The sequence below is a fragment of the Bombina bombina genome, chromosome 3 (genome assembly GCF_027579735.1).
Source record: "Bombina bombina isolate aBomBom1 chromosome 3, aBomBom1.pri, whole genome shotgun sequence".
NCBI lineage: Eukaryota > Metazoa > Chordata > Amphibia > Anura > Bombinatoridae > Bombina > Bombina bombina.
The window spans coordinates 312,105,901-312,130,380 of record NC_069501.1 but is presented as its reverse complement, the minus strand read 5'-3'; the positions used below and the strand labels follow the sequence as shown (position 1 = coordinate 312,130,380).

General features: G+C 42.2%; 1 protein-coding gene across 1 annotated transcript in view; it reads right to left on the bottom strand.

Moving 5' to 3' along the window:
- Nucleotides 1–24,480, bottom strand: part of POLA1 (DNA polymerase alpha 1, catalytic subunit) — a 1,417,985-nt gene that overhangs the window by 1,055,533 nt on the left and 337,972 nt on the right. The window contains exons 21-22 of the mRNA XM_053705268.1: nucleotides 20,914–21,033; nucleotides 20,711–20,810 (exon numbers count right to left, since the gene is read on the bottom strand). Coding sequence (XP_053561243.1) covers nucleotides 20,711–20,810; nucleotides 20,914–21,033 — 220 coding nt within the window. The remainder of the gene's footprint in view (nucleotides 1–20,710; nucleotides 20,811–20,913; nucleotides 21,034–24,480) is intronic.

Genomic DNA, 24,480 nt, shown 5'->3' with positions numbered 1-24,480 from the left:
TGCTGTCAGAGATCCCCAAACAGCTCCCCAACCTGAAAGACTCGCATCTGTTGTGATCACAGTCCAGGTTGGCCGAACAAAAGAGGCCCCTTGATCCAAACGATGGTGATCTATCCACCATGTCAGAGAGTGTCATACATTGGGATTCAAGGATATTAATTGTGATATCTTTGTATAATCCCTGCACCACTGATTCAGCATGCAAAGCTGTAGAGGTCTTATGTGAAAACGAGCAAAGGGGATCACGTCCGATGCTGCAGTCATGAGACCTAAAACTTCCATTCACATAGCCACTGAAGGGAATGACAGACTGAAGGTGCCGGCATGCTGCGACCAATTTTAAACGTCTCTTGTCTGTTAGAGACAGAGTCATGAACACTGAATCAATCTGGAAACCTAAAAAGGTGACCCTTGTCTGAGGAATCAAGAAACTTTTTAGTAAATTGATCCTCCAACCATGTTTCCGAAGAAACAACACTAGTTGATTCGTGTGGATCACAAATAAAATTATTAGCATGTTGCAGTAAGCGAGTAATGCTAGATATGTCAGGATCCAATTCTCGTTGCGCTAAATTCTCCAACCAAAAAGTTGAAGCAGCCGCAACATCAGCCAAAAAATTGCAGGTCTGAGAAGATGACCTGAATATAAATAGGCCTTCCTTAGATAAGATTCAAGCTTCCTATCTAAAGGATCCTTAAAAGAAGTACTATCTTCCATAGGAATAGTGGTACGTTTAGCAAGAGTAGAAATAGCCCCATCAACTTTGGGGATTTTTTCCCAAAACTCTATAGATTTTGCTGGTAAAGGATACAATTTTTTAAACCTTGAAGAAGGAATAAAAGAAATACCTGGCTTATTCCATTCCCTAGAAATCATATCGGAAATGGCCTCAGGAATAGGAAAAACCCCTGGGGAAACCACAGGAGGTTTAAAAACAGCATTTAAACGTTTATTAGACTGAACGTCAATAGGACTGGTTACATCAATATCCAAAGTAATTAACACTTCTTTTAATAAAGAACGCATATACTCTATTTTAAATAAATAAGTAGATTTGTCAGTGTCGATGTCTGAGGAAGGATCTTCTGAATCAGATAGATCCTCATCAGAAGAGGATACATTATTATGTTGCTGGTCATTTGAAATTTCATCAGCTAAATGAGAAGTTTTAAAAGACCTTTTACGTTTATTAGAAGGTGGAAATGCAGACAAAGCCTTCAAAATAGAATCAAACAAATTCTTTAAAATTTACAGGTATATCATGTACATTAGAAGTTGAAGGAACTGCAACTGGCAATGTACTATTACTGATGGAAAGACTATCTGCATGTAAAAGTTTATCATGACAACTATTACAAATGACATTTGGTGCAATAATTTCTACACTTTTACAACAAATGCACTTAGCTTTGGTAGAACCGATGTCAGGCAGCAATGTTCCAGCAAAAACTTCTGAGGCAGGATCAGATTGGGACATCTTGCTCAATGTAAGAGAAAACACAACATATAAAGCAAAATTATCTATTTCCTTATATGACAGTTTCAGGAATGGGGAAAAATGCAAAAGCATAGGCCTCTGATAGAGAAAAAAGCAAGAGGCCAACATCAATGGGGTATTGAAATAATGAAAAAAATTTGGCGCCAAGTATGACGCACAACGTAACGTAAACTTTTTTGGTGCCAAAAATAACCGGAAATGACACACTCGCGTCACTAATGATGTCGCCACGTGAAAGGTCTCGGCGTCACGTATGACGCCGGAAATGACGAAGTTGCGTCATAAACGTCTTTTTCCGCGCCAAGAATGACGCAATAAAGTTTAGCACCCGCGGGCCTAATACCCGCAATAGCAAGAAGTAGTCAATTGAAAAAAGACTAAAACCCCAGGTAAGAAATAAATTTCTTAAAATGTTTAAATTCCCCAAATATGAAACTGGCAGTCTGCTGAAGGAAATACATGAACCTGACTCATGGAAAATATAAGTACAATACATATATTTAGAACTTTATATAAATGCATAAAGTGCCAAACCATAGCTGAGGTGTCTTAAGTAATGAAAACATACTTACCAAAAGACACCCATCCACATATAGCAGATAGCCAAACCAGTACTAAAACAGTTATTAGTAGAGGTAATGGTAAATTGAGAGTATATCGTCGATCTGAAAAGGAAGGTAGGAGATTAATCTCTACGACCGATAACAGAGAACCTATGAAATAGACCCCCGTTAGGGAAATCATTGTATTCAAATAAGTGATACTCCCTTCACGTCCCTCTGACATTCGCTGTACTCTGAGAGGAATCGGGCTTCAAAATGCTGAGAAGCGCATATCAACGTAGAAATCTTAGCACAAACTTACTTCACCACCTCCATAGGAGGCAAAGTTTGTAAAACTGAATTGTGGGTGTGGTGAGGGGTGTATTTATAGGCATTTTGAGGTTTGGGAAACTTTGCCCCTCCTGGTAGGATTGTATATCCCATATGTCACTAGCTCATGGACTCTTGCCAATTACATGAAAGAAAAGCAGATTGCCCAACCTCCAAGACAGAGGACACACGCCAGGCAATCCAGGCCGCCAAGCCTACTCACAGATCACAAAACAGGCAAGAACCTCTAAGAAAGGTCCACAGTCACCCCCAAGACCTGAGAATGGACAACAGATTTCAGATCTTACCCTAGCCGGACCAGCCCAAGCAGCAGCAGATCTGAAAGCAAGGGAACCGAAAGGAACCCCAAGACCTGCCCCCAAAAGGACGGAAGAATGGACACAGCCACTTCAATCTAAAGACAATCGAGCAGGCGATAGACCCAAGGGATCTAACCAACCACCCGACTAAGTCTCAATGTGGAGCCAGCAGCTCCCTAGATGGAAGGAACAACTCAATGAGACCAATCCCCGACCCAGATAAAACATCTGCTCCAACCTCTCGAACACAGGAGAGGCTCCTAAAAAAAGAACCACACCTCTGTAAGGACGACACCGAGCCCCCTGAAGAGGAGAGCGTCAATGAACACCTGGCCCATAAGACAGGAAGACATAGGAAGAACCGAGAGGACACAAGGCCACGTCACTAACACAGAAGAACCCTTTAAGCACACACAGCAGGCACAAAAGTGCCAGCTGAGCAAACTGCAAACCTTCCGGTGCTAGGCAGGAAAGTCCACCATCAGGTCAAGGTAGTTAGCAGTCCCAAGGGAACCGTATCGTCTGGCACAAGACAAGCCCCGAAGGAGCCTCGGCTCTCAGTATATCTGGCCAAGTTGTAAAATAGAACAGCCAGAACAAGGGCTAAGCCCAAGTACCCCGGAAACTGGAACCCCGAGGCTAGCCCTAGGATCATATGGTCCGGTAACATCCCACAGCAGGATCCACAAAGAGAAAATGCAGAGTAAAATCCTCAACAACCGGAAGATCAGGACAAGAAGGCCGGGCCCCACCAATGTTTAGATGAAACAATCTTCCAGGCACATAAAACCCTTGTCGGATATAAAAAAAAACAGACCTCCCAGGGAAAAATCCAGAATAACCCGGATAACAAGAGCAAGAAGCCCTTACAAGTCCTGACCCAAAGGGAAGAGACCACCCCTTGCAAGAGCCCAACACTCCAAAGAGCCAGGGCCATAAAAAGACCAAGCAACATTAACATGAATGTGCTTTAAAAGTGCATCTAATCCCCCTTAAGGGACACAAGGCACTGCTCATTTTATCAACCTCGAAAGGAGGAAAGGCTGAGTAGACCTCGCCGGGGATCGAACTAGCAACCCTTGGTTTGCAACAGTACAGAGTAGCCACAGAGCATTAGTATGCTGAGATAGCTGTCCAGCTAGCCACAAGCTCCATACACAAGGGGAACAGTGAGGACAAGTCACCCTAACAGAGCAACAACAAGCCTCCACATCACCTCAGATTTAAAGCCAGAGGACAGTAAAACATGGGTTTGGATACCACCTGGATGGCAATACCTGAACCATATAAGTGGTAAACGACTAGGACCTCCCAAGAAGGAGATGCAGAGCATTCCCAACACTGGGAAAAGGACCCCTAACTGGAGCCCAAAAAGACCACACTGTCTAATGTTCCAAGAGGTCTCGATAAAGAAGAACCACTAAAGGAACAAGTCCAAAAAGGACCATTTCCTAAAGCAACACAGCCCCGACAGGCGGAAAAGAGGCGCTAAACCCATTTTCCCACTACGTGGGAAGGAATACTCTAGGTTCCGAGGGCATCGGAAGCAACAGAGAGTGACGCAGCAAAATTCACTGACCCAGTCACCAGAGAGCCGGTTATTTAGGACTGAAATCCCGAGAGCCGCACGGACCCGCAAGTCCTTGAGAATGCTTAGCTGAAGCTTGTAAACAAATAACAAGAAACATAATGCTAAGAGCACTCGGCACCCTAACCTGACCAGCAAGGTATAATAGGCGCCACGTGTCTGAATAAGCCGTGAGACAGAAGATCTGAACCCAAGCAGGACCAGCATGCAACTAGGGTCATAACTGCCAAGCTGGCTAAATCCACCCTCAGAGAGGGAGGAAGAAAAAAAGACAAACATGGGACTAACGTGTCCCGAACAACTTCCGTAGAAGCAAACAGCGAGTATCGATCCCAGAGAAAGTTCCCGCAGACATAGTATGAAAAAGAAAATTCATCCTAACCGGATAAAATAAAAATGACAGTCAACCCGAGGATTAACGCCCAAGAAGAACATAAAGATCCGCAGGACCAGCCTAAGGGAAACCCTATTCTACCAACAAAACTGGGAATGATCTTGATAAAGACTTAAAAAGGAGATTACTTCATCCCCTCCATGTCTAGCGAGGTGAGCCATTCGAGTGTGAGTAAGACACAAAGGCGAGCCTGTCTGTAACGAAAGGCACAACACTCAGGAACAGTTACAACCGCAGAGAACTGCACATGCCCTCCAGTGGCAAGGAGACCTGAGGCAATCGGGCATGAGCACTATCGCAAATAAACATCTGGACTTTGTAGACACGCAAGCGCCAAAAGTATGTGAAAGTGAAAACGTACCACAACCTCCGGGGGGGGGGGGGGAGAACAATCCCCTCTCCGAGGAGGTAAACACATATCCTGGGTTACCCGCATGTGTAGTAGTAGTAGTAGGGAGCGGGTAGGAAACTCGCCTCCCTGAGGACAGGGCCCCCCCCGAGGCGGAAGGCTCAGCAGTCCCTAGAATCCCAGAGCCAGAGGAACAAGGCACTCTAGGACGGCCTAAAAAATATAACTAACTGACCTAAGTCAATGGGGCAAATTTGCATTCTTCACAGGACGAAGAATCTGAATCAAAGTTGAACAATCTCAACATCAGCATCTTCCATAACTGAATAAAGGATAACAAAAAAATGGACTATATATATAAAACAATTTAAACGGCACCCGACAACCACAATGGCTGGGGCACTCACCACCTCCTATGAACCAGAAACCAGCGGACTAGAATTCTCCGTCAGGAATGCGGAAATAGGAGACCAAAACGTAGACACGCCCGGTCACAAGGTGAACCGTATAGTCCAAAAAAGTTCGCCAACCGTAAGGTTGCGTCACTTTGAAAAGCCATTATATTCCAAAAGACACAAGCCCAGTAAATACTACACATAAGCAGATTGAATCACATAAGCAGATTGAATCACATAAACATGATTAAAAAGCCCCCCTGTTCAATAATCCTTCTCAGGAGATATTAAACCTTGATTCCAAGATACTAAAGGAGTCCCACTGAGACCCTGTATTTTTCATGTGAGTTCGCAGGAACAAATGAGTTACAGTACATTTATGAAGAAGTAAAATAAAACAATCTTACTGGAATCTACGCTGTGGAACAGGAACACGACCCTTCAAGTGTTGCAAATAGTATCCCCGCCTCCGCCATGGACTTGAGAGAAGAAAGCAGGCAACGAAGCGAGGTTCGACAAAGCCGATTGCTTGGTGGAGTTGTTAAAATGAGTCGGGATGGTTTCGCAGAAATACTCTTCCTGCATCTCCGGAGTCTAACATTCATCCAAGCCCTCACTGAGAGACTGACAGGATTACTTAAAACTCCCATCCCATGTCTTAGAGTACTACCCTCCATAAGAGAAGAAAACTAAACTTCTGACACTTCTCTGCCAACCTCCTGGGACGAAAGGCAAAGTATGACTGGGGGATGAGGGAAGTGGGAGGAGTATTTAAGCCTTTGGCTGGGGTGTCTTTGCATCCTCCTGGTGGCCAGGTTCTTAATTCCCAAAAGTAATGAATGCAGCTGTGGACTCTTTCCATTTTTGAAGAAAATAAACCAACGCCAAATAAATTAAACAGGATGGGGGTCTTGTGGTTTGGGAATGTTTGCCTCCTCCTAGTGGCAGGTAAGAATAATTCCAAGGAGTAATCGATGGTGGACTCTCACCACCATGAAATAAATCAGGTAAGCATAAGCATTTTAAATATTCTGAGCCCCTACCTTCCAACACACAACTAAATACACAAACACTTAAAGTTGCAAGGTACTAGCAACAATAATTGTTATTGCTTTCCGAAAGTGTGAAGATTTTAATTTTCTCTTCATTTCCAAAAGACGAATGATTGTTATATTGTGCAATATGCATATTTATAATATCTTATGAAATGGTAAAAAAAAAAAAAAAAAGGATTAAGGATTTTTAAAGTCTGTGAATGAATTGTACTAATGACTATGCCTCTAAGCCTCTGTCAGGAGTTTTTTCAGAGTGAGGCCAAACATAGGTGCTGTTTACTTAAATGGATAGTAAAGTCCAAATTCAACTTTCATGAATCAGATAGGGCATACAATTTTAAGCAACTTTCTAATTTACTTTTATCATCAAATTTGCTTTGTTCTCTTGTTATTCTCAGTTGAAAGCAAAACTTAGGTAGGCTCAAATGCTAATTTCTAAGCCCTTTAAGGCCGCCTCTTATTTGAATGCATTTGACAGTTTTCCACAGCTAGAGGGCGTTAGTTCATGTTTTTCATATAGATAACACTGTGCTCACACACGTAAAGTTAATTTAAGAGTCAGCACTAATTGCCTGAAATGCAAGTATGTCAAAAGATCTGAGATAAGGAGGCAGTCTGCAGAAGCTTAGATACAAGGTGACTACCGAGGTAAAGAAAAGTATATTTCTATAACAGTGTTGGTTATGGAAAACTTGGAAATGGTAAATAGCTACAACAAAACTTCAAATAAAGAAGGGTTTCACAACCCCAGTCCTCAAGTACCCCTAGCAGGCCAGATATCCATGATATATAACTAGAGCACATGTGAAATACTCAGCTGATAAGTAACTATGGTTATTAACCAGTTCTTCATCAGTTGATTTCACCTGTGCTCTAGTTAAGATATCAAGAAAATCTGGCCTGTGAGGGGGACTGGAGCTGAGAAACACAAGTATGCTGAAAGGACTATACTTTAGCTATGCAGAACTTTAGTATTAAATAAATAATATAAAAAGGAAGTAAACCAGAAAGATCACAAAGTCACCAGAAGAGGACAGTGGCTGCAGGAAGGTTGTAAGTCAGCACCAAAATGCATTATGCAAAAATAAACAGTATACAGCAAAGAAAAGGAAATTTATTCTTACCTGATAAATTTGTTTCTTTTACGATACGATGAGTCCACGGATTTCATCCTTGTGGGATATCGCCTCCTGGTCAGCAGGAGGAGGCAAAGAGCACCACAGCAGATATATATATATATATATATATATATATATATATATATATATTATATATATATATATATATATATATATATACTCCCCTTCACTCCCACTCCAGTCATTCGACCGAAGTTAGGAAGAGAATGGAAAAGCCAAGGTGCAGAGGTGACTGAAGTTTAACAAAAATAAAGACTTGTCTCATAAAAACAGGGTGGGCCGTGGACTCAACGTATTGTAAAAGAAACAAATTTATCACGTAAGAATATATTTCCTTTTCTTTTACAAGATACGATGAGTCCACGGATTTCATCCTTACTTGTGGGATACAATACCAAAGCTATAGTACACGGATGAAACGGGAGAGACAAGACAGGGAACCTAAACGGAAGGCACCACTGCTTGAAGAACTTTCCTCCCAAAAACCGCCTCAGAAGAGGCAAAAGTATTGAATTTGTAAAATTTGGAAAAAGTGTGAAGAGACAACCAAGTTGCAGCTTTGCAAATCTGTTCAACAGAAGCATCATTTTTGAATTCCCATGAGGAAGCCACAGCCCTAGTGGAATGAGCCGTAATTCGTTCTGGTGGCTGCTGTCCAGCAGTCTCATATGCAAAACGGATGATACTCTTCAGCCAAAATGAGAGAGAGGTAGCCGTAGCTTTCTGACCCCTACGCTTCCCAGAAAACACAATAAACAGGGAAGACGATGGACTAAAATCCTTAGCCGCCTGTAAGTAAAACTTTAAAGCATGGACCACGTCCAAATTATGTAACAGCCTCTCCTTCTTAGAAGGATTAGGACACAAGGAAGGAACAACAATTTCCTGATTAATACTTTTATTAGAACCAACCTTAGGAAGAAAACCAGGTTTGGTACGTAAAACCACCTTATCGGAATGAAAAATAAGATAAGGATAATTACATTGTAATGCGAAAGCTCAGAAACTCTGCGAGCAGAAGAAATAGCAAATGGAACCCCTTGAAAAACATTAACTAAATTCAAACTCCAAGGAGGAGCAATTGGTCTAAACACAGGCCTGATTCTAGTCAGAGCCTGACAAAAAGATTGAACATCTGGAACATCTGCCAGACGCTTGTGTAGCAAAATAGACAAAGCAGAAATCTGTCCCTTTAAGGAACTTGCTGACAACCCTTTCTCCAATCCATCTTGGAGAAAAGACACAATCCTGGGAATCCTAACCTTACTCCATGAGTAGCCCTTGGATTTGCACCAATAAAGATATTTACTCCATATCTTATGGTAAATCTTTCTAGTAACAGGCTTACTGCCTGAATCAAGGTATCAATGACGAATCAGAAAACCCTCGCTTAGATAAAATCAAGCATTCAATCTCCAAGCAGTTAGCTGCAGAGAAACTGGATTCGGATGATGGAAGGGACCCTGAATGAGAAGGTCTTTCCTCAATGGAAGCTTCCATGGTGGCTGAGATGACATGTCCACCAGATCGGCATATCAAGTCCTGCGAGGCCACGCAGGAGCAATGAGGATCACCGAAGCCCTCTTCTGTTTGACTCGAGCAATCACCCGGGGAAGGAGAGCAAATGGAGGGAACACATAAGTTAGGCTGAAAGACCAAGGCACTGCCAAGGCATCTATCAGCTCGGGCTGGGGATCCATGGACCTGTATCTCGGAAGTTTGGCATTCTGACGAAATGCCATTAGATCCAACTCCGGCCTGCCCCATCTGAGAATCAGGTTAGCAAATACCTCCGGATGGAGTTCCCATTCCCCCGGATGAAAAGTTTGCCTGCTCAGAAAATCCGCTTTCCAGTTTTCCACACCTGGTATGTGGATCGCCGACAGATAACAAGAGTGAGCCTCCGCTCCCACTGAATGATCTTGGCTACTTCTGTCATCGCTAAGGAACTCCTTGTTCCTCCCTGATGATTGATGTAAGCCACAGTCGTAATGTTGTCCGACTGGAATCTGATGAATTTGGCCGAAGCCAACTGAGGCCAAGCCTGCAGCGCATTGAATATTGCTCTCAACTCTAGGATGTTGATGGGCAGTAGAGACTCCGTTCGAGTCATACACCCTGAGCCCTCAGGGAGTTCCAGACTGCTCCCCATCCTATCAGGCTGGTGTCCGTTGTCACTATCACCCATGAGGGTCTGCGTAAGCATGTCCCCTGGGATAGATGATCCAGCGACAACCACCATAGGAGAGAGTCCCTTGTCTCCTGATCTAGATTTATTTGAGGAGACAAATTTGTATAATCTCCATCCACTGTCTGAGCATGCTCAGTTGCAGAGGTATGAGATGAAAACGAGCAAACGGAATGATGTCCATTGCCGCTACCATCAATCCAATTGCCTCCATTCACTGAGCCATTGACGGCCGAGGATTGGTCTGAAGTGTTCGGCATGTATTCAGAATCTTTAACTTTCTGACTTCCGTCAAAAAGATTTTCATGGATAGAGAGTCGATGAGAGTTCCCAAGAAAGGAGCCCTTGTCTGTGGAACTAGCGAACTCTCTTACAGATTCACTTTCCACCCGTGAGTCTTTAGGAAGGACAGAACAATGTCGGTATGAGACTTTGTTAGCTGGTAAGATGACGCCTGGATCAGAATATCGTCCAGATAAGGCGCCACTGCAATGCCCTGCGGTCTTAGAACCACCAGCAGAGACCCCTGAACCTTTGTGAAAATTCTGGGAGCTGTGGACAGACCAAAAGGAAGGGCCAAAAACTGAAAATGTTTGTGCAGAAAGGCAAACCTCAGGAACTTGTGATGATCTCTGTGGATAGGAACATGAAGATATCTGCATCCTTTAGATCCACGGTAGTCATAAATTGACCCTCCTGGATTAATGGAATAGTCCGAATAGTTTCCATCTTGAAGGATGGAACTCTGAGGAACTTGTTTAGACTTTTGAGGTCTAAAATAGGTCGGAACGTTCCCTCTTTTTTGGGAACTACAAAGAGATTTGAATAAAACACCTGTCCCTGTATTGGAACGGGACAGATTACTCCCAAGGAAGAGAGGTCTCCTACACAACGTAAGAACGCCTCTCTCTTTATCGGGTCTGCAGATAATCAAGAAAGAAGAAACCTTCCTCTGGGAGAAGAGCTTCTGAACTCCAACTGATATCCCTAAGACACAAATTCCAGTGTCCAGGGATCCTGAACATCTCTTATCCAGACCTGGACGAAGAGAGAGAGTCTGCCCCCAACAAGATCCGGTCCCGGATCGGGGGCCGACCCTTCATGCTGACTTGGTAGCAGCAGCTGGCTTCTTGGATTGTTTACCCTTGTTCCAAGACTGGTTTGGTCTCCAAGTGGGCTTGGTTTGTGAATAATTCCCTTCCTGTTTAGCGGAAGAGGAAGAGGGAACTCCCTTGAAATCCTGAAAGGAACGAAAATTACTCTGTCGCCCTCTCTGAATTTTTTATCCTGAGGGAGGAGATGACCCTGCCTCCCGTTATGTCAGAAATAATTTCCTTCAAGTCAGGCCCAAACAGGGTCTTCCCCTTGTAAGGAATAGCCAAAAGTTTAGACTTGGATGACACATCCGCAGACCAAGACTTTAACCATAAAGCCCTGCGTGCTAAGATGGCAAAGCCCGAACTCTTAGCCGCCAATTTAGTAATCTGCAAAGAAGCATCCATAATAAACAAATTAGCTGATTTAAGAGCTTTAATCCTATCCTGTATCTCCTCCAAAGGAGTCTCTGTTTTAAGAGATTCTTCTAGAGCATCGAACCAATAAGCGGCTGCACTGGTCAGTGTAACAATGCAGGCCGCCAGCTGCAAAAGGAATCGCTGGTGAACGCAAATCTTCTTAAGGAGACCCTCCAACTTCTTATCCATAGGGTCCTTAAAAGCACAACTATCCTCGATAGGAATAGTAGTTTGTTTGGCCAGGTAGAAATGGCTCCCTCTACTTAAGGGACCGGTCTGCCAAGAATCCCTAATAGAGTGGGCTATAGGATACATCTTTTAAAATACAGGCGAAGGAGAGAAGGGAATGCCTGGGTCTCTCCCATTCCTTCGCAATAATCTCTGAAGTCCTCTTAGGGACAGGAAAGACATCTGAGTAAGAAGGAACTTCCAAATATCTGTCCAATTTACTCAATTTCTCCGACGGAACTACTATTGAGTTACAGTCATCCAGAGTAACTAACACCTCCCTCAGTAATAAACGGAGGTGTTCAAGTTTAAACCTGAAAGAAACCACATCAGGATCAGTTGAGGGCAAGGCACTCCCTGACTCAGAAAGCTCACCCTTAGAGAGTACCTCCGTACACTCCAATTCAGACCCCCGGGAGGGTACATCCGCAATCGCCATCATAGAATCAGAGGTAGAATTGGCTACATAGATGTCCCTTCTTGTACGCTTGCCGTGCGATATAGGAAAATTGGATAACGCATCAGAAAGTGAAGAGGACATAACTGCCGCAATGTCTTTTAAAGTAAATGCTGCAGACACTGGTAAAATACCTGGCACCGCTTGTGCGGCCGGTATGGGCTGTGACGCGTGGGGAGAAAGCTGCGGCATACCGTGCATCTCATTGTAGAGTCTTGAGAAGCATCCGCCATAAATAAAGGGTTTAGCAAAAAAAAATGTATCTTTATAACGCAAGGCCCTCTCACAACATGAGGGGACAGAAAGGAACTGGAGGTTCCACAGTGGCATCCAAGCACAAAGAACATGCTACAGTCTGATCTCATCTGAATCCATACTAACAGAGAACAGAAAAATATAGGTCTGGACTCTGTTTAATATTATGAATTTACAACTTTATGGCCAATGTACCAAAAGAAAAATCAATGTAGCTAAAAATCTGTCAGAATAATTTTGGTCCTGACAAGATACGGTCTCTTTAAAATTTAAAATGATAAATATTTTTTTTCTTACTACACAGTCAACGCACTTTTCACAAACAAAATGTCCCCCTGCACCTTGCCTCAACAACTCTGCTGAGGCGCCTACCTGCCCCCTCGGTCCACCGACCACTGCTAGGCAGAATCCAGGGTCTAGCCGATAACAACTAAGACCACTTGCTTTAATTAGCAAACCATGCGGTCCGAGGCGTCACTCGCAACGTCTCATCGACCGGACCGATGACTTCCGGAATAGGACGACGCTGCACGGCTATTGACAAAGTGCGCCAAAGAAAAACTCCCCCCCGCCCATCGTGGGTGTCGTCGAAACCATCGGAAAAAAACACAGCCCAAAACCGGAGTCCATTAACCAGACTCGTCAATGCACCTTTAATACACTCTCAGCGTCTGCCCCAAACTAGCAGTCCGTTTTGCCAACAGTTAACAGAGACCTATAGGGAAGCCGCCTAAGAGCACACAGTGCAATTTTACCAGTGTCTATAGTCATAGACTATTCAATAAAGGCTAGTATACTGTTATTTTTCTTCTGTCAGTATAATTCCTTGATAATAGATACATGCTTGTCGGTTAACATCCACTGCTCTGAAAACCCACACACTCTGCAATAGGAAAGCCAGGAGCCCAATCCCCAACAGATTGGAAGTGCAGTTAATTCTGAGATATTGCCAAAAGCACCAGAAAATAAAAGACTGCACTTACCTTTATGCTGATCGTCAGCATGTCACAGTATTAAGAGGTCTTCTCCCTCCTGCAGCTCTGTGAAAACATAAGGACCTTAGTTAACATTCTCTAAGACCATCAACATAAGGGCAGCACAAGTATGGGAGGCGCAGTGAAGCTAAAACCCCACCAGTTCCCATTGCTTTAAAGCCACCTGTAGCTCTACTCTAGAGGCTGACGAGGAATACGGCTACACCCTATAGTAAAATAGTACACTTTGGCACCATTTTAAAAATAATCAACTCTTGATTGAAGAATCTAAACTAACACCTCAATTTACCTCTTCCTATCACTAACACAGGCAAAGAGAATGACTGGAGTGGGAGGGAAGGGAGGAGCTATATATATATATAGCTCTGCTGTGGTGCTCTTTGCCTCCTCCTGCTGACCAGGAAGGCGATATCCCACAGGATTGAAATCCGTGCACACATCGTATCTTGTACAAGAAAGCAACAGATGACAATAGAAAATGTACAATATACCCTGCAAGCATGCTCATATTTACAAAATGTAAGCAGATGTTATGTGTTAGAGGTTAAGATAACCAATGAATACAATAAAATTAAACATCCAACAAATGAAATCATGACAGTTTGTAATAGCACAGCCTTAAAACTTTGCTGTACTTTTAAACTATTTTCATTTTAAACAAAGATCACTAGACCCAAATTATACTTTTGAAAAGTTAATCATTGAAGTCATCATACTCCATGGTATTCTAAGGACAATAAGCTCACTTTGTATGGGTAACAAATCTTAAACATACTTGGCTTAAAATAGTGCTAAGTATCTTTGTTTAAACCCTGGTGAGAGCTTGGCTGAACCTAGTTATACCTTTTATTTAAAGAGCACAAAACTTACAACTTCTGACATTGAAAACCTGAGTTGGTCAGCAAAGTTTAAAATCCCCTATCCAAGTTGGCATCTGTGAATACTATGAAATAATTGAGAATGGATCGGATTCAAAATAAAGAGAAAACAAATATCTGATGATTTTTTGCTGCCAGATGATAAATGTAATGTGACTCGCTAGCATTAAAGGGACATGAAAGTCAAAATTAAACCTGATTCAGGCAGAGCATGCAATTTTAAGACACTCAAATTTACTTCCATTATTAAATTTACATGGTTCTCTTTGAATCCTTTATTGAAAAGAATATGCACATATGCTCAGCAGCAGCATTGCGCCACTGGGAGCTAGCTGGTGACTGGCGGCTACACAAATTTCTCTTGTCATTGGCTCACAATGTGTTCAGCTAGCTCCTAGCAGCGCATTGCTGATCTGGAGATGACTATGTTTAATTCCATTGTAGTTGTTAACCAAAGTTATATGGAAGCAATAATGCAATAATATAATTCCATAACATAGCATTTTCTTTTTGCACTGGTGCATTATTTATTCTATATAACAGAGTATGGTTCAATGTTTGAATGTGCAGCTTGATAAGGTTGGCTGTGTGTGCTTTTTGTAAATACATCCATAACATATAGTGGCTAAAAGGTCTCCAAATGCTTTTTTTGCTCCAGCATAATTTGAAAATAATAGAGTAAAACAACAGAAAAAACAACAAGTGTGTATATTAAAAAAATAAACATATACAAAACTTTAATTTTTTTTTTTTGCTAAAGAAAAAAAACAAAATTTATGCTTACCTGATAAAAGTATTTCTTTCTTGACACAGCGGAGTCCACGGATCATCATTTAATTACTGTTGGGTATATCACTCCTGCTTGTAGGAGGCGGCAAAGAGCACCACAGCAGAGCTGTTAAAGGAGCACTGAACCCACATTTTTTCTTTCATGATTCAGATAGAGCAGGCATTTTAAGCAACTTTCTAATTTACTTCATTATCAATTTTTTTCTATGCTCTTGCTATCTTTATTTGAAAAGCAAGAATGTAAGTTTAGAAGCCGACAATTTTTGGTTCACAACCTGGGTTGTCCTTGCTGATTGGACAGCACCAATAAACATGTGCTGTTCAGCATTCTGAACCAAAAATTGTCTGGCTTCTTAGCTTAGATGCCTTCTTTTTCAAATAAAGATAGCAAGAGAAGGAAGAAAATTTGATAATAGGAGTAAATTATGAAGTTGCTTAAAATTGCATGCTCTATCTGAATCACGAAAGAAAAAATTTGGGTTTAGTGTCCCTTTAAGTATCACTTTCTTTCCCACAAACCCCAGTCATTCGACCGAAGGAAAAGGAGAGAAAGGAAATAACACAAGATGCATAGGTGCCTGAGGTTTATATAAAAAAAACTGTCTGAAAAACAGGGAGGGCCGTGGACTCACCATGTCAAGAAATAAATACATTTATCAGGTAAGCATAAATTTTGTTTTCTTTCTAATGACACGGTGAGTCCACGGATCATCATTAATTACTGTTGGGAATCAATACCCAAGCTAGAGGACAAAGATGATACGGGAGGGACAAGACAGGTAACCTAAATAGAAGGTACCACTGCTTTAAGACCCTTTCACCCAAAAAAAAACTCAGCTGAGGCAAAAGAATGAAATTTATAGACTTTAGAAAAAGTGAGCAAAGAAGGCCAAGTTGCCGCCTTACAAAACCCTTCTACAGAGGCCTCTTTTTTTGAAGGCCCAAGAAGAAAATGCCCTAGTGTAGTGAGCTGTAATTCTCTCAGGAGGCTACTGACCAGCAGGCTCATAAGCCCTACGAATAACACTTCTCAACCAGAGAGAGAAAGAAGTGGCAGAAGCCTTCTGGCCTTAATGCCAGAAAAACAACAAACAATACAGAAAACTGACGGAAGTCCTTTGTATCCTGTAGATAAAATCTAAGGGCCCACACAACATCCAAGTTGTGCAACAAACGTTCTTTACGAGAAGAAAGATTAGGATAGCGAGAAGGAACAAGCAGCTCCTGATTAAAATCTCTGTCCGAAAAAGCCTTAAGAAGAAAACCAAACTGCCTTATCTGCTTGAATTACGAGATAAAGAAAACCACACTACAAAGCTGAGAGTTCGGAAACCCTCCGAGCAGAAGAAATAAAACTTTCCAAGATAAAAGCTTAATATCTATAGAATGCATAGGCTCAAACGGAGCTTGAAGAAAAACTATAAGAACAAGGTTAAGGCTCCAAGGGAATAACTGACTTAAACACAGTCCTGATTCGGACCAGGACCCGATAAAAGGATTGTACATCGGGCACATCCGCCAGAAGCTTGAGCAGCAGAATGGAAAGAGCCGAAATCTGACCCTTGCGGGCACTAACAGATAACCCCTTCTCAAGGACTACCTGGGGAAAAGATAAGATCCTTGAGATCCTGCCATATCCTATAGTAAATCTTCCTAGAGATAGCTATACAAGCCTGAATCGTGGATCCAAGCAGTCAGCTTCAGAGAAACAATATTTGGATGAAGGAAAGACCCCTGAAGCAGAAGATCCTTTCTCAGAGTAAGGTTCCACAGAGATAGAGATCACATCTCTAATAGATCCTCCTACCAGATCCTGCGAGGCCACGCAAGAGTTAGGAGAAAACCAATGCTCTCTCCTACTAGATCCAAACAATGACTCGCGGAAGGAGAACAAACAGAGGAGGATATAAACCTGAAGTTCAAAGGAACTATAAGAGCATCTATCAGAAAGCCCCAAGGATCTCTCGACCTCGAACCGAACTTGGTAACTTGGTGTTCTGATGAGACCCCATCAGAACCAAATATGGGAACCTGGAGAACACATCAGTTTCCCAATTGTCAATTCCAGAAATGTGGATGGCAAATGGACAATAACTGAGAGCACCCACTCACAGAAAAAATCTAAAACACTTCCTACGAGACTAAGGAACTAGAGTTCCTTCCTGGAAGTAGAATAAAGACTATGTTGTCTGACCAGAACCTGATAAAATAGGCAAAAGACAACTGAGGTCAAACCATCAGAGCATTGTAATTGTTATCTACTCCAATTGATGAAGGGGAGAGCAGACTTCTCCCAGGACCAAAGTCCCTGCGTTAGAATGTGGACAGCAATCCCGCTACAACTCGCCTGATAAGCGAACGCTCTACCATTTTAGCTAACTCCCCGGTGGGTCTCAACGAGTCCCAGACACCTCCCCAGCCGGCTGGTGTACGCGGTCAAAAATCCGAGTAGGCCTCCAAAGCGCGAGTCCTCAGGCCAAGATCCTGCTAAAACCCCCATGGGATAAAGACTCTGGTCGACAGCCCAATTCCAATGACTGAGCATGCAGAACTGCTGAACTCTCAAACGGAATCAAACACGGAGGCCAAACAGTGGACAGAAGGAGGCAAGAGGAAGGATTCCGACAGAAAATACTTAATTGAAAGGATCAAAAATAATTCCTAAGCAGAATACCCATGTACATGGGACAAGAGATCTCTTTTCCAGCTCCACTTCCATTCGTGGAACTAAGAAAAAAAAACAAACTCCAACGAGATCTTGTTTGTAGAAGGATGACGCCTGGACCCATAGGATGTCCAGGAGGGATGCCACTGCAATCCCGGAACCAACTTGCGACTCAGAAAACCTTGAGAAAAATCTGGGAGCTGTTGCAAAGCCATGTTGGCCCACAAACTGAAAATGTTCCCTGAAAAGCAAAACTCAAATCTGAGATGATCCCTTTGAATGGGAAACTGAGGGTATGCATCTTTTAGGTCTAAGGCCGTAATAACCTGAACTTCCAGTACCAAGGAAGAATGGAGCGAATAGTCTCCATCTTGAAGAACGGTACTCAGAGAAAGATTCTGAACACATTTCAAGAACGCCTCTCTTTTTATCTGGGTTACAGATAAACTTAAGAGGAACCTACTCCTGGAAACGGAGTTCATAACAATTCATAACCTAGGGATACTAAATCTACAGCCCCTTAGGGATCTAGGAAACTCGTACCTAAGCAAGAGAAAAACTTAGATAAACAGCCCCCTCCAGGATCCAATCCTGGTTCTGGGGCAAACCTTCATGCTAAAGGAGAGTTAGCTGTGGTTTTCTTTAATTACTTCCCCCTGATCCGAGACTGACTGGGTATCCAAGAGGACTTGGACTGCTCCTGCTTGGAAGATAAAAGGAGAAGACAGTTACAAAGGAACGAAAAGCAGCAACCGAAATAAAATATTGGCCTAAAAGCCTTTCAGACATTGATCTCCTCATGGAGTCCACCAAAATGTTATCAGACAAGGCGTCGCAACAAAAGGATGCCGGACTTGTCCATAAAAGGTTCTTAAATAAACATCAATCCTAATATAAGGATTGAAGTTCTCTTGACCAGAATATCAATGGCCCCTATTATTTTAAGCACCATGATATTTAAAAGGAGACAACTTATTACAGACAGGAGAAGGGGAAAAGGGATCCTTGACTTCACCCATACCTGAGAAATTTTAACACGGTCGAGAACAGGAACATTTTTACAAATGAATCCTAGTAAATATAAAATTCACTAGAAACTTGATTGACAATGACAGGATAGTCGAAGTTTACCAAGTAGCCAACCCTTCCTAAATAAAGAGGAGTTCAGGCTTGAATCTGAAAAACATTATTTCAGCACCAGATGAAGGAATAATGCTGTCCGAAAAGGAGATTTAACCCTCAGATGCTACCAACTATCCTCCTTATCAGACTATAAGGGAGGCAATATGATAGTAGCATGCAGAGCAGCACCTAATTATCTGATTAATTAAATTTCCTCTAGCGATTTCCATTTAAGAAAGGAAAAGCAGACAATGCCACAGATACCAGAAAATATCTGGGCAGACAAGTCTGCAACAAATAACTCCTCCAGGAGATTGAGAGTAACTGCAGGGCACTGCATGTGACGCCATAAAAAAAGGACTTGGGACGTATGTGGAGAAGCTGTGACATTAGCTTAGACAGCATCATCCAGTGACACATAAGGCTAAAATAAATATTGGAAATAATCATTTAAAAATACTTAAAATAATTATTTTAAATTACCCTGTCACTTCAAATATATAGACTTGCTGGGATTATAAATACAATTAGGAACAGACCTTTTTTATAAAATCATGATAATATATACTTATATGAATAAACTCTAACATAATTAAGAGAGATATGTAAGCGGTCAACGTACAGTTGTGACCACACCAGAACAAAAAAAATTTTACATTCGTTCAAATACAAATTCTTTTTCTCTTGTAATCCCTGTAAGAAATGGTGAAAATTGAAGGAGACATTTTCCATCGTTTTATTTACACAGATTGTAATAAAAAGCATGATAAAACACAAGCCCTCTAAAGTTCCTTTGCATAATTACAGTGCAGAGCCTGCTTTTGTGACAACATAAAAGGATTTCTGCTCGACTCTGCCTCACAACATCCGTTTAGAATAGAAACGACGCTCCGCGCTTGGCCGGAGAATGAGGGGGAGTCATCGAGACTGCAGTCCAAGATGGTGCTTCTCCTACCCGAGAAGGAGGCAGGACCACGAAGACAGCATGGAGATGAAGCGTGCAAACATCACGCTTCATCCTGCCGCACAAAAAGTTACAGCCTAAAGTTAAGTACAATTGTGCAGGGTACAGACATAAATAAAAGTTTTAAAACGAATCACAACGCTTCCTAAAGAAACGGAATAGAATACCTCAACTCAGAGAAATTGCTCTCATAAAGCAATATGTTTTCTCAGCTATGCAGCTCCATAGAAATGGCGACCTATGTGCTCTCTTCTCAGAATCATAAGCTGACCAAGTACCAGGTTAACAATCAACAGTACTAAAAATAAATATAAGCCCCAAGGTGGTTGACTCCTTCCTTACTATGAAGGAGATTAACCCCTAGTCTCCAAGACACATGACGAACATGCTTGCATACTGCCCTAAGTATCCCTCAGGATTTGTCCCACTAACAGCAGAGGGTCCTTAACCCCATCAGTGCAAGCCTTCTAGTCACAAAAGAACAAAGGCACTTACCTGCCTTAAAGCCGTCCAGCAGTAAAACGACTCACAAAGTATCAGAGCATGCCACTCCTCAGAGACCTGTGTAAAGAGAAAGACAGAGAAAACGTACTCAGGCTTTCTATACCAGGGCAGCACCATGCTGGGAAAACGCAGTAAAGCCCACTTTACAAGTTCCGAACTGCTTTACAGCTACCACAGCCCTTCTGAAGAGACTAACGTGGGGTACAGCTATACCCAAACTGTGATGGAAGATCAGAGCAATCCTGACCTGGCTTCAAAATAAAAAAGTCTTGATAGAAGAAACTTAATCAGGACACCCAATTACTTCCCCTCCTCCTTGCACTAGAGGCAAAGAGAATGACTGAGGTCTGTGGGAAGTGATACTTAACAGCTCTGTTGTGGTGCTCTTTGCCGCCTCCTCCTGCTGGCCAGGAGTAATATTCCCAACAGTAAGGATGATCCGTGGAATCACTGTGTCATTAGAAAGAAATGATCTATTATCCAGAAGCATTTGTTCCCAGTTAAGAAAGGATAGTAAAATTAACAACTGTGAAATCTCACCAACTTTAGGATCGAGGACCAAACCACCAGCATAAGCTGCCTTCTTTCGCACCTTCTTTCCTTTGTTTTGATCTAGGTCCATATCTTCTTCTTCATCTGCCTACAATGAACACAAGATTTGAAAGCATGCACTGTCTGCAATTTAACTATCACAACACAAATCTCTAGCATTTTGACATCTAAAAATCACTTCTAATAAATACCAATGCTGGCTGTTGCTTTCTGAATTGTGGTTTGTCTGGTACCAAGAAGTTATTTTCATAGAAGGCATGAAGCAGCAGATATTCATTCCTTTCTGAGCGTCCACCCATCAATGTTCTCGACTACAAAGAAAGAAAATCAATTTATTTTTATTTAAAAAAAAAAAAAAAAAGTGTATATACACTTATAAATAACATTAACCAGAAATGATAAATTTAACAATTTGATTTTATAATGCAAGCTGTGTAAAGTATACTAAAAACTGCAGGTTTCTATTCTACAAAGTAATGACCTCAATCTCAAAACACAAAAATACGAGTCAAAAGAACAGGTTTTAAAAAAAAAAATAGAACAAAATGCATGCTTACCTGATAAATTTCTTTCTTTCCACTACGTCGTCAATAACTTGTGGCAATATCACTCCTGGCCAGCAGGAGGCAGCAAAGAGCACCACAGCAAAGCTGTTAAAGGGTCAGTAACCCCACCAAATAACGTTATATAATTCTGCACACAGTGCAGAATTATATAACATTAGCCTAAAGCCAGGTTTCTAAAGCAGAGTATTGCAAAGATTTTTACCTACGAAAAAGGAAATTTATACTTACCTGATAAATTTATTTCTTTTACGATATGACGTGTCCACGGATTTCATCCTTACTTGTGCGATTAAACCTCCTGCTAGCAGGAAGTGGCAAAGAGCACCACAGCAGAGCTGCATATATAGCTCCTCCCTTCCCCTCCAGTCATTCGACCGAAGTTAGGAAGAGAAAGGAAAAGCCAAAGGTGCACAGGTGACTGAAGTTTAAGAAAAATAAATACCTGTCTAGAAACAGGGTGGGCCGTGGACTCGTCATATCGTAAAAGAAACAAATTTATCAGGTAAGCATAAATTTCCTTTTCTTTTACAAGATATGACGAGTCCACGGATTTCATCCTTACTTGTGGGATACAATACCAAAGCTACAGGACACTGATGAAAGGGAGGGACAAGACAGGAACCTAAACGGAAGGCACCACTGCTTGAAGAACCTTTCTCCCAAAAACAGCTTCAGAAGAAGCAAAGGTATCAAATTTGTAAAATTTGGGAAAAGTGTGAAGAGACGACCAAGTTGCAGTCTTGCAAATCTGTTCAACAGAAGCATCGTTTTTAAATGCCCATGAGGAAGCCACAGCCCTAGTAGAATGAGCTTTCAGGAGGCTGCTGTCCCGCAGTCTCATATGCCAGACGGATGATAACCTTCAGCCAAAAAGAAAGAGAGGTAGCCGTAGCTTTCTGGCCCCTACGCTTTCCAGAAAAAACAAATAATGAAGATGATTGATGAAATTCTTTAGTCGCCTGCAAGTAAAACTTCAGGGCACGGACCACGTCCAAGTTATGCAACAGACGCTCCTTCTTAGAAGGATTAGGACATAATGAAGGAACAACAATTTCCTGATTATTCTTGTTAGAAACAACCTTAGGAAGGAAACCAGGTTTGGTACGTAAAAACAAAATTTATGCTTACCTGATAAATTTATTTCTCTTGTGGTGTATCCAGTCCACGGATTCATCCATTACTTGTGGGATATTCTCCTTCCCAACAGGAAGCTGCAAGAGGATCACCCACAGCAGAGATGTCTATATAGCTCCTCCCCTAACTGCCACCTCCCAGTCATTCGACCGAAGACAAGCAAGAGAAAGGAGAAACTATAGGGTGCAGTGGTGACTGTAGTTTAAAAATTTAAAAAAACAAAATTTATGCTTACCTGATAAATTCATTTCTCCTGTAGTGTGGTCAGTCCACGGGTCATCATTACTTCTGGGATATTATCTCCTCCCCTACAGGAAGTGCAAGAGGATTCACCCAGCAGAGCTGCTATATAGCTCCTCCCCTCTACGTCACCTCCAGTCATTCGACCAAAGGACCAACGAGAAAGGAGAAGCCAAGGGTGTAGTGGTGACTGGAGTATAATCCAAAAATTTTTAGCCTGCCATAAAAAACAGGGCAGGCCGTGGACTGACCACACTACAGGAGAAATGAATTTATCAGGTAAGCATAAATTTTGTTTTCTCCTGTTAAGTGTGGTCAGTCCACGGGTCATCATTACTTCTGGGATACCAATACCAAAGCAAAAGTACACGGATGACGGGAGGGACAGGCAGGCTCTTTATACGGAGGGAACCACTGCCTGAAGAACCTTTCTCCCAAAAACAGCCTCCGAAGAAGCAAAGGTGTCAAATTTGTAAAATTTGGAAAAAGTATGAAGAAGACCAAGTTGCAGCCTTGCAAATCTGTTCAACAGAAGGCCTCATTCTTAAAGGCCCAAGTGGAAGCCACAGCTCTAGTAGAATGAGCTGTAATTCTTTCAGGAGGCTGCTGTCCAGCAGTCTCATAGGCTAATCGTATTATGCTACGAAGCCAAAAAGAGAGAGAGGTAGCCGAAGCTTTTTGACCTCTCCTCTGACCAGAATAAACGACAAACAGGGAAGACGTTTGACGAAAATCCTTAGTTGCCTGTAGATAAAATTTCAGGGCACGGACTACATCTAGATTGTGTAGCAGACGTTCCTTCTTCGAGGAAGGATTAGGACACAAAGATGGAACAACAATCTCTTGATTGATATTCCTGTTAGTGACCACCTTAGGTAGGAACCCAGGTTTAGTACGCAGAACTACCTTGTCTGAATGAAAAATCAGATAAGGAAAATCACAATGTAAGGCAGATAACTCAGAAACTCTTCGAGCCGAAGAAATAGCCATTAAAAACAGAACTTTCCAAGATAACAACTTGATATCAATGGAATGAAGGGGTTCAAACGGAACACCCTGTAAAACATTAAGAACTAAGTTCAAACTCCATGGCGGAGCAACAGTTTTAAACACAGGCTTGATCCTAGCTAAAGCCTGACAAAAAGCTTGAACGTCCGGAACTTCTGACAGACGTTTGTGTAAAAGAATGGACAGAGCTGAAATCTGTCCCTTTAAAGAACTAGCGGATAACCCCTTTTCTAAACCTTCTTGTACAAAAGACAATATCCTTGGAATCCTAACCTTACTCCATGAGTAACTCTTGGATTCGCACCAATATAAGTATTTACGCCATATTTTATGGTAAATCCTTCTGGTAACAGGCTTCCTAGCCTGTATTAAGGTATCAATAACTGGCTCAGAAAAACCACGTTTTGATAAAATCAAGCGTTCAATTTCCAAGCAGTCAGCTTCAGAGAAGTTAGATTTTGATGTTTGAATGGACCCTGGATCAGAAGGTCCTGTTTCAGAGGTAGAGACCAAGGCGGACAGGATGACATGTCCACTAGATCTGCATACCAAGTCCTGCGTGGCCATGCAGGTGCTATTAGAATCACTGATGCTCTCTCCTGTTTGATTCTGGCAATCAATCGAGGAAGCATCGGGAAGGGTGGAAACACATAAGCCATCCCGAAGGTCCAAGGTGCTGTCAAAGCATCTATCAGAACCGCTCCCGGATCCCTGGATCTGGACCCGTAGCGAGGAAGCTTGGCGTTCTGACGAGACGCCATGAGATCTATCTCTGGTTTGCCCCAACGTCGAAGTATCTGGGCAAAGACC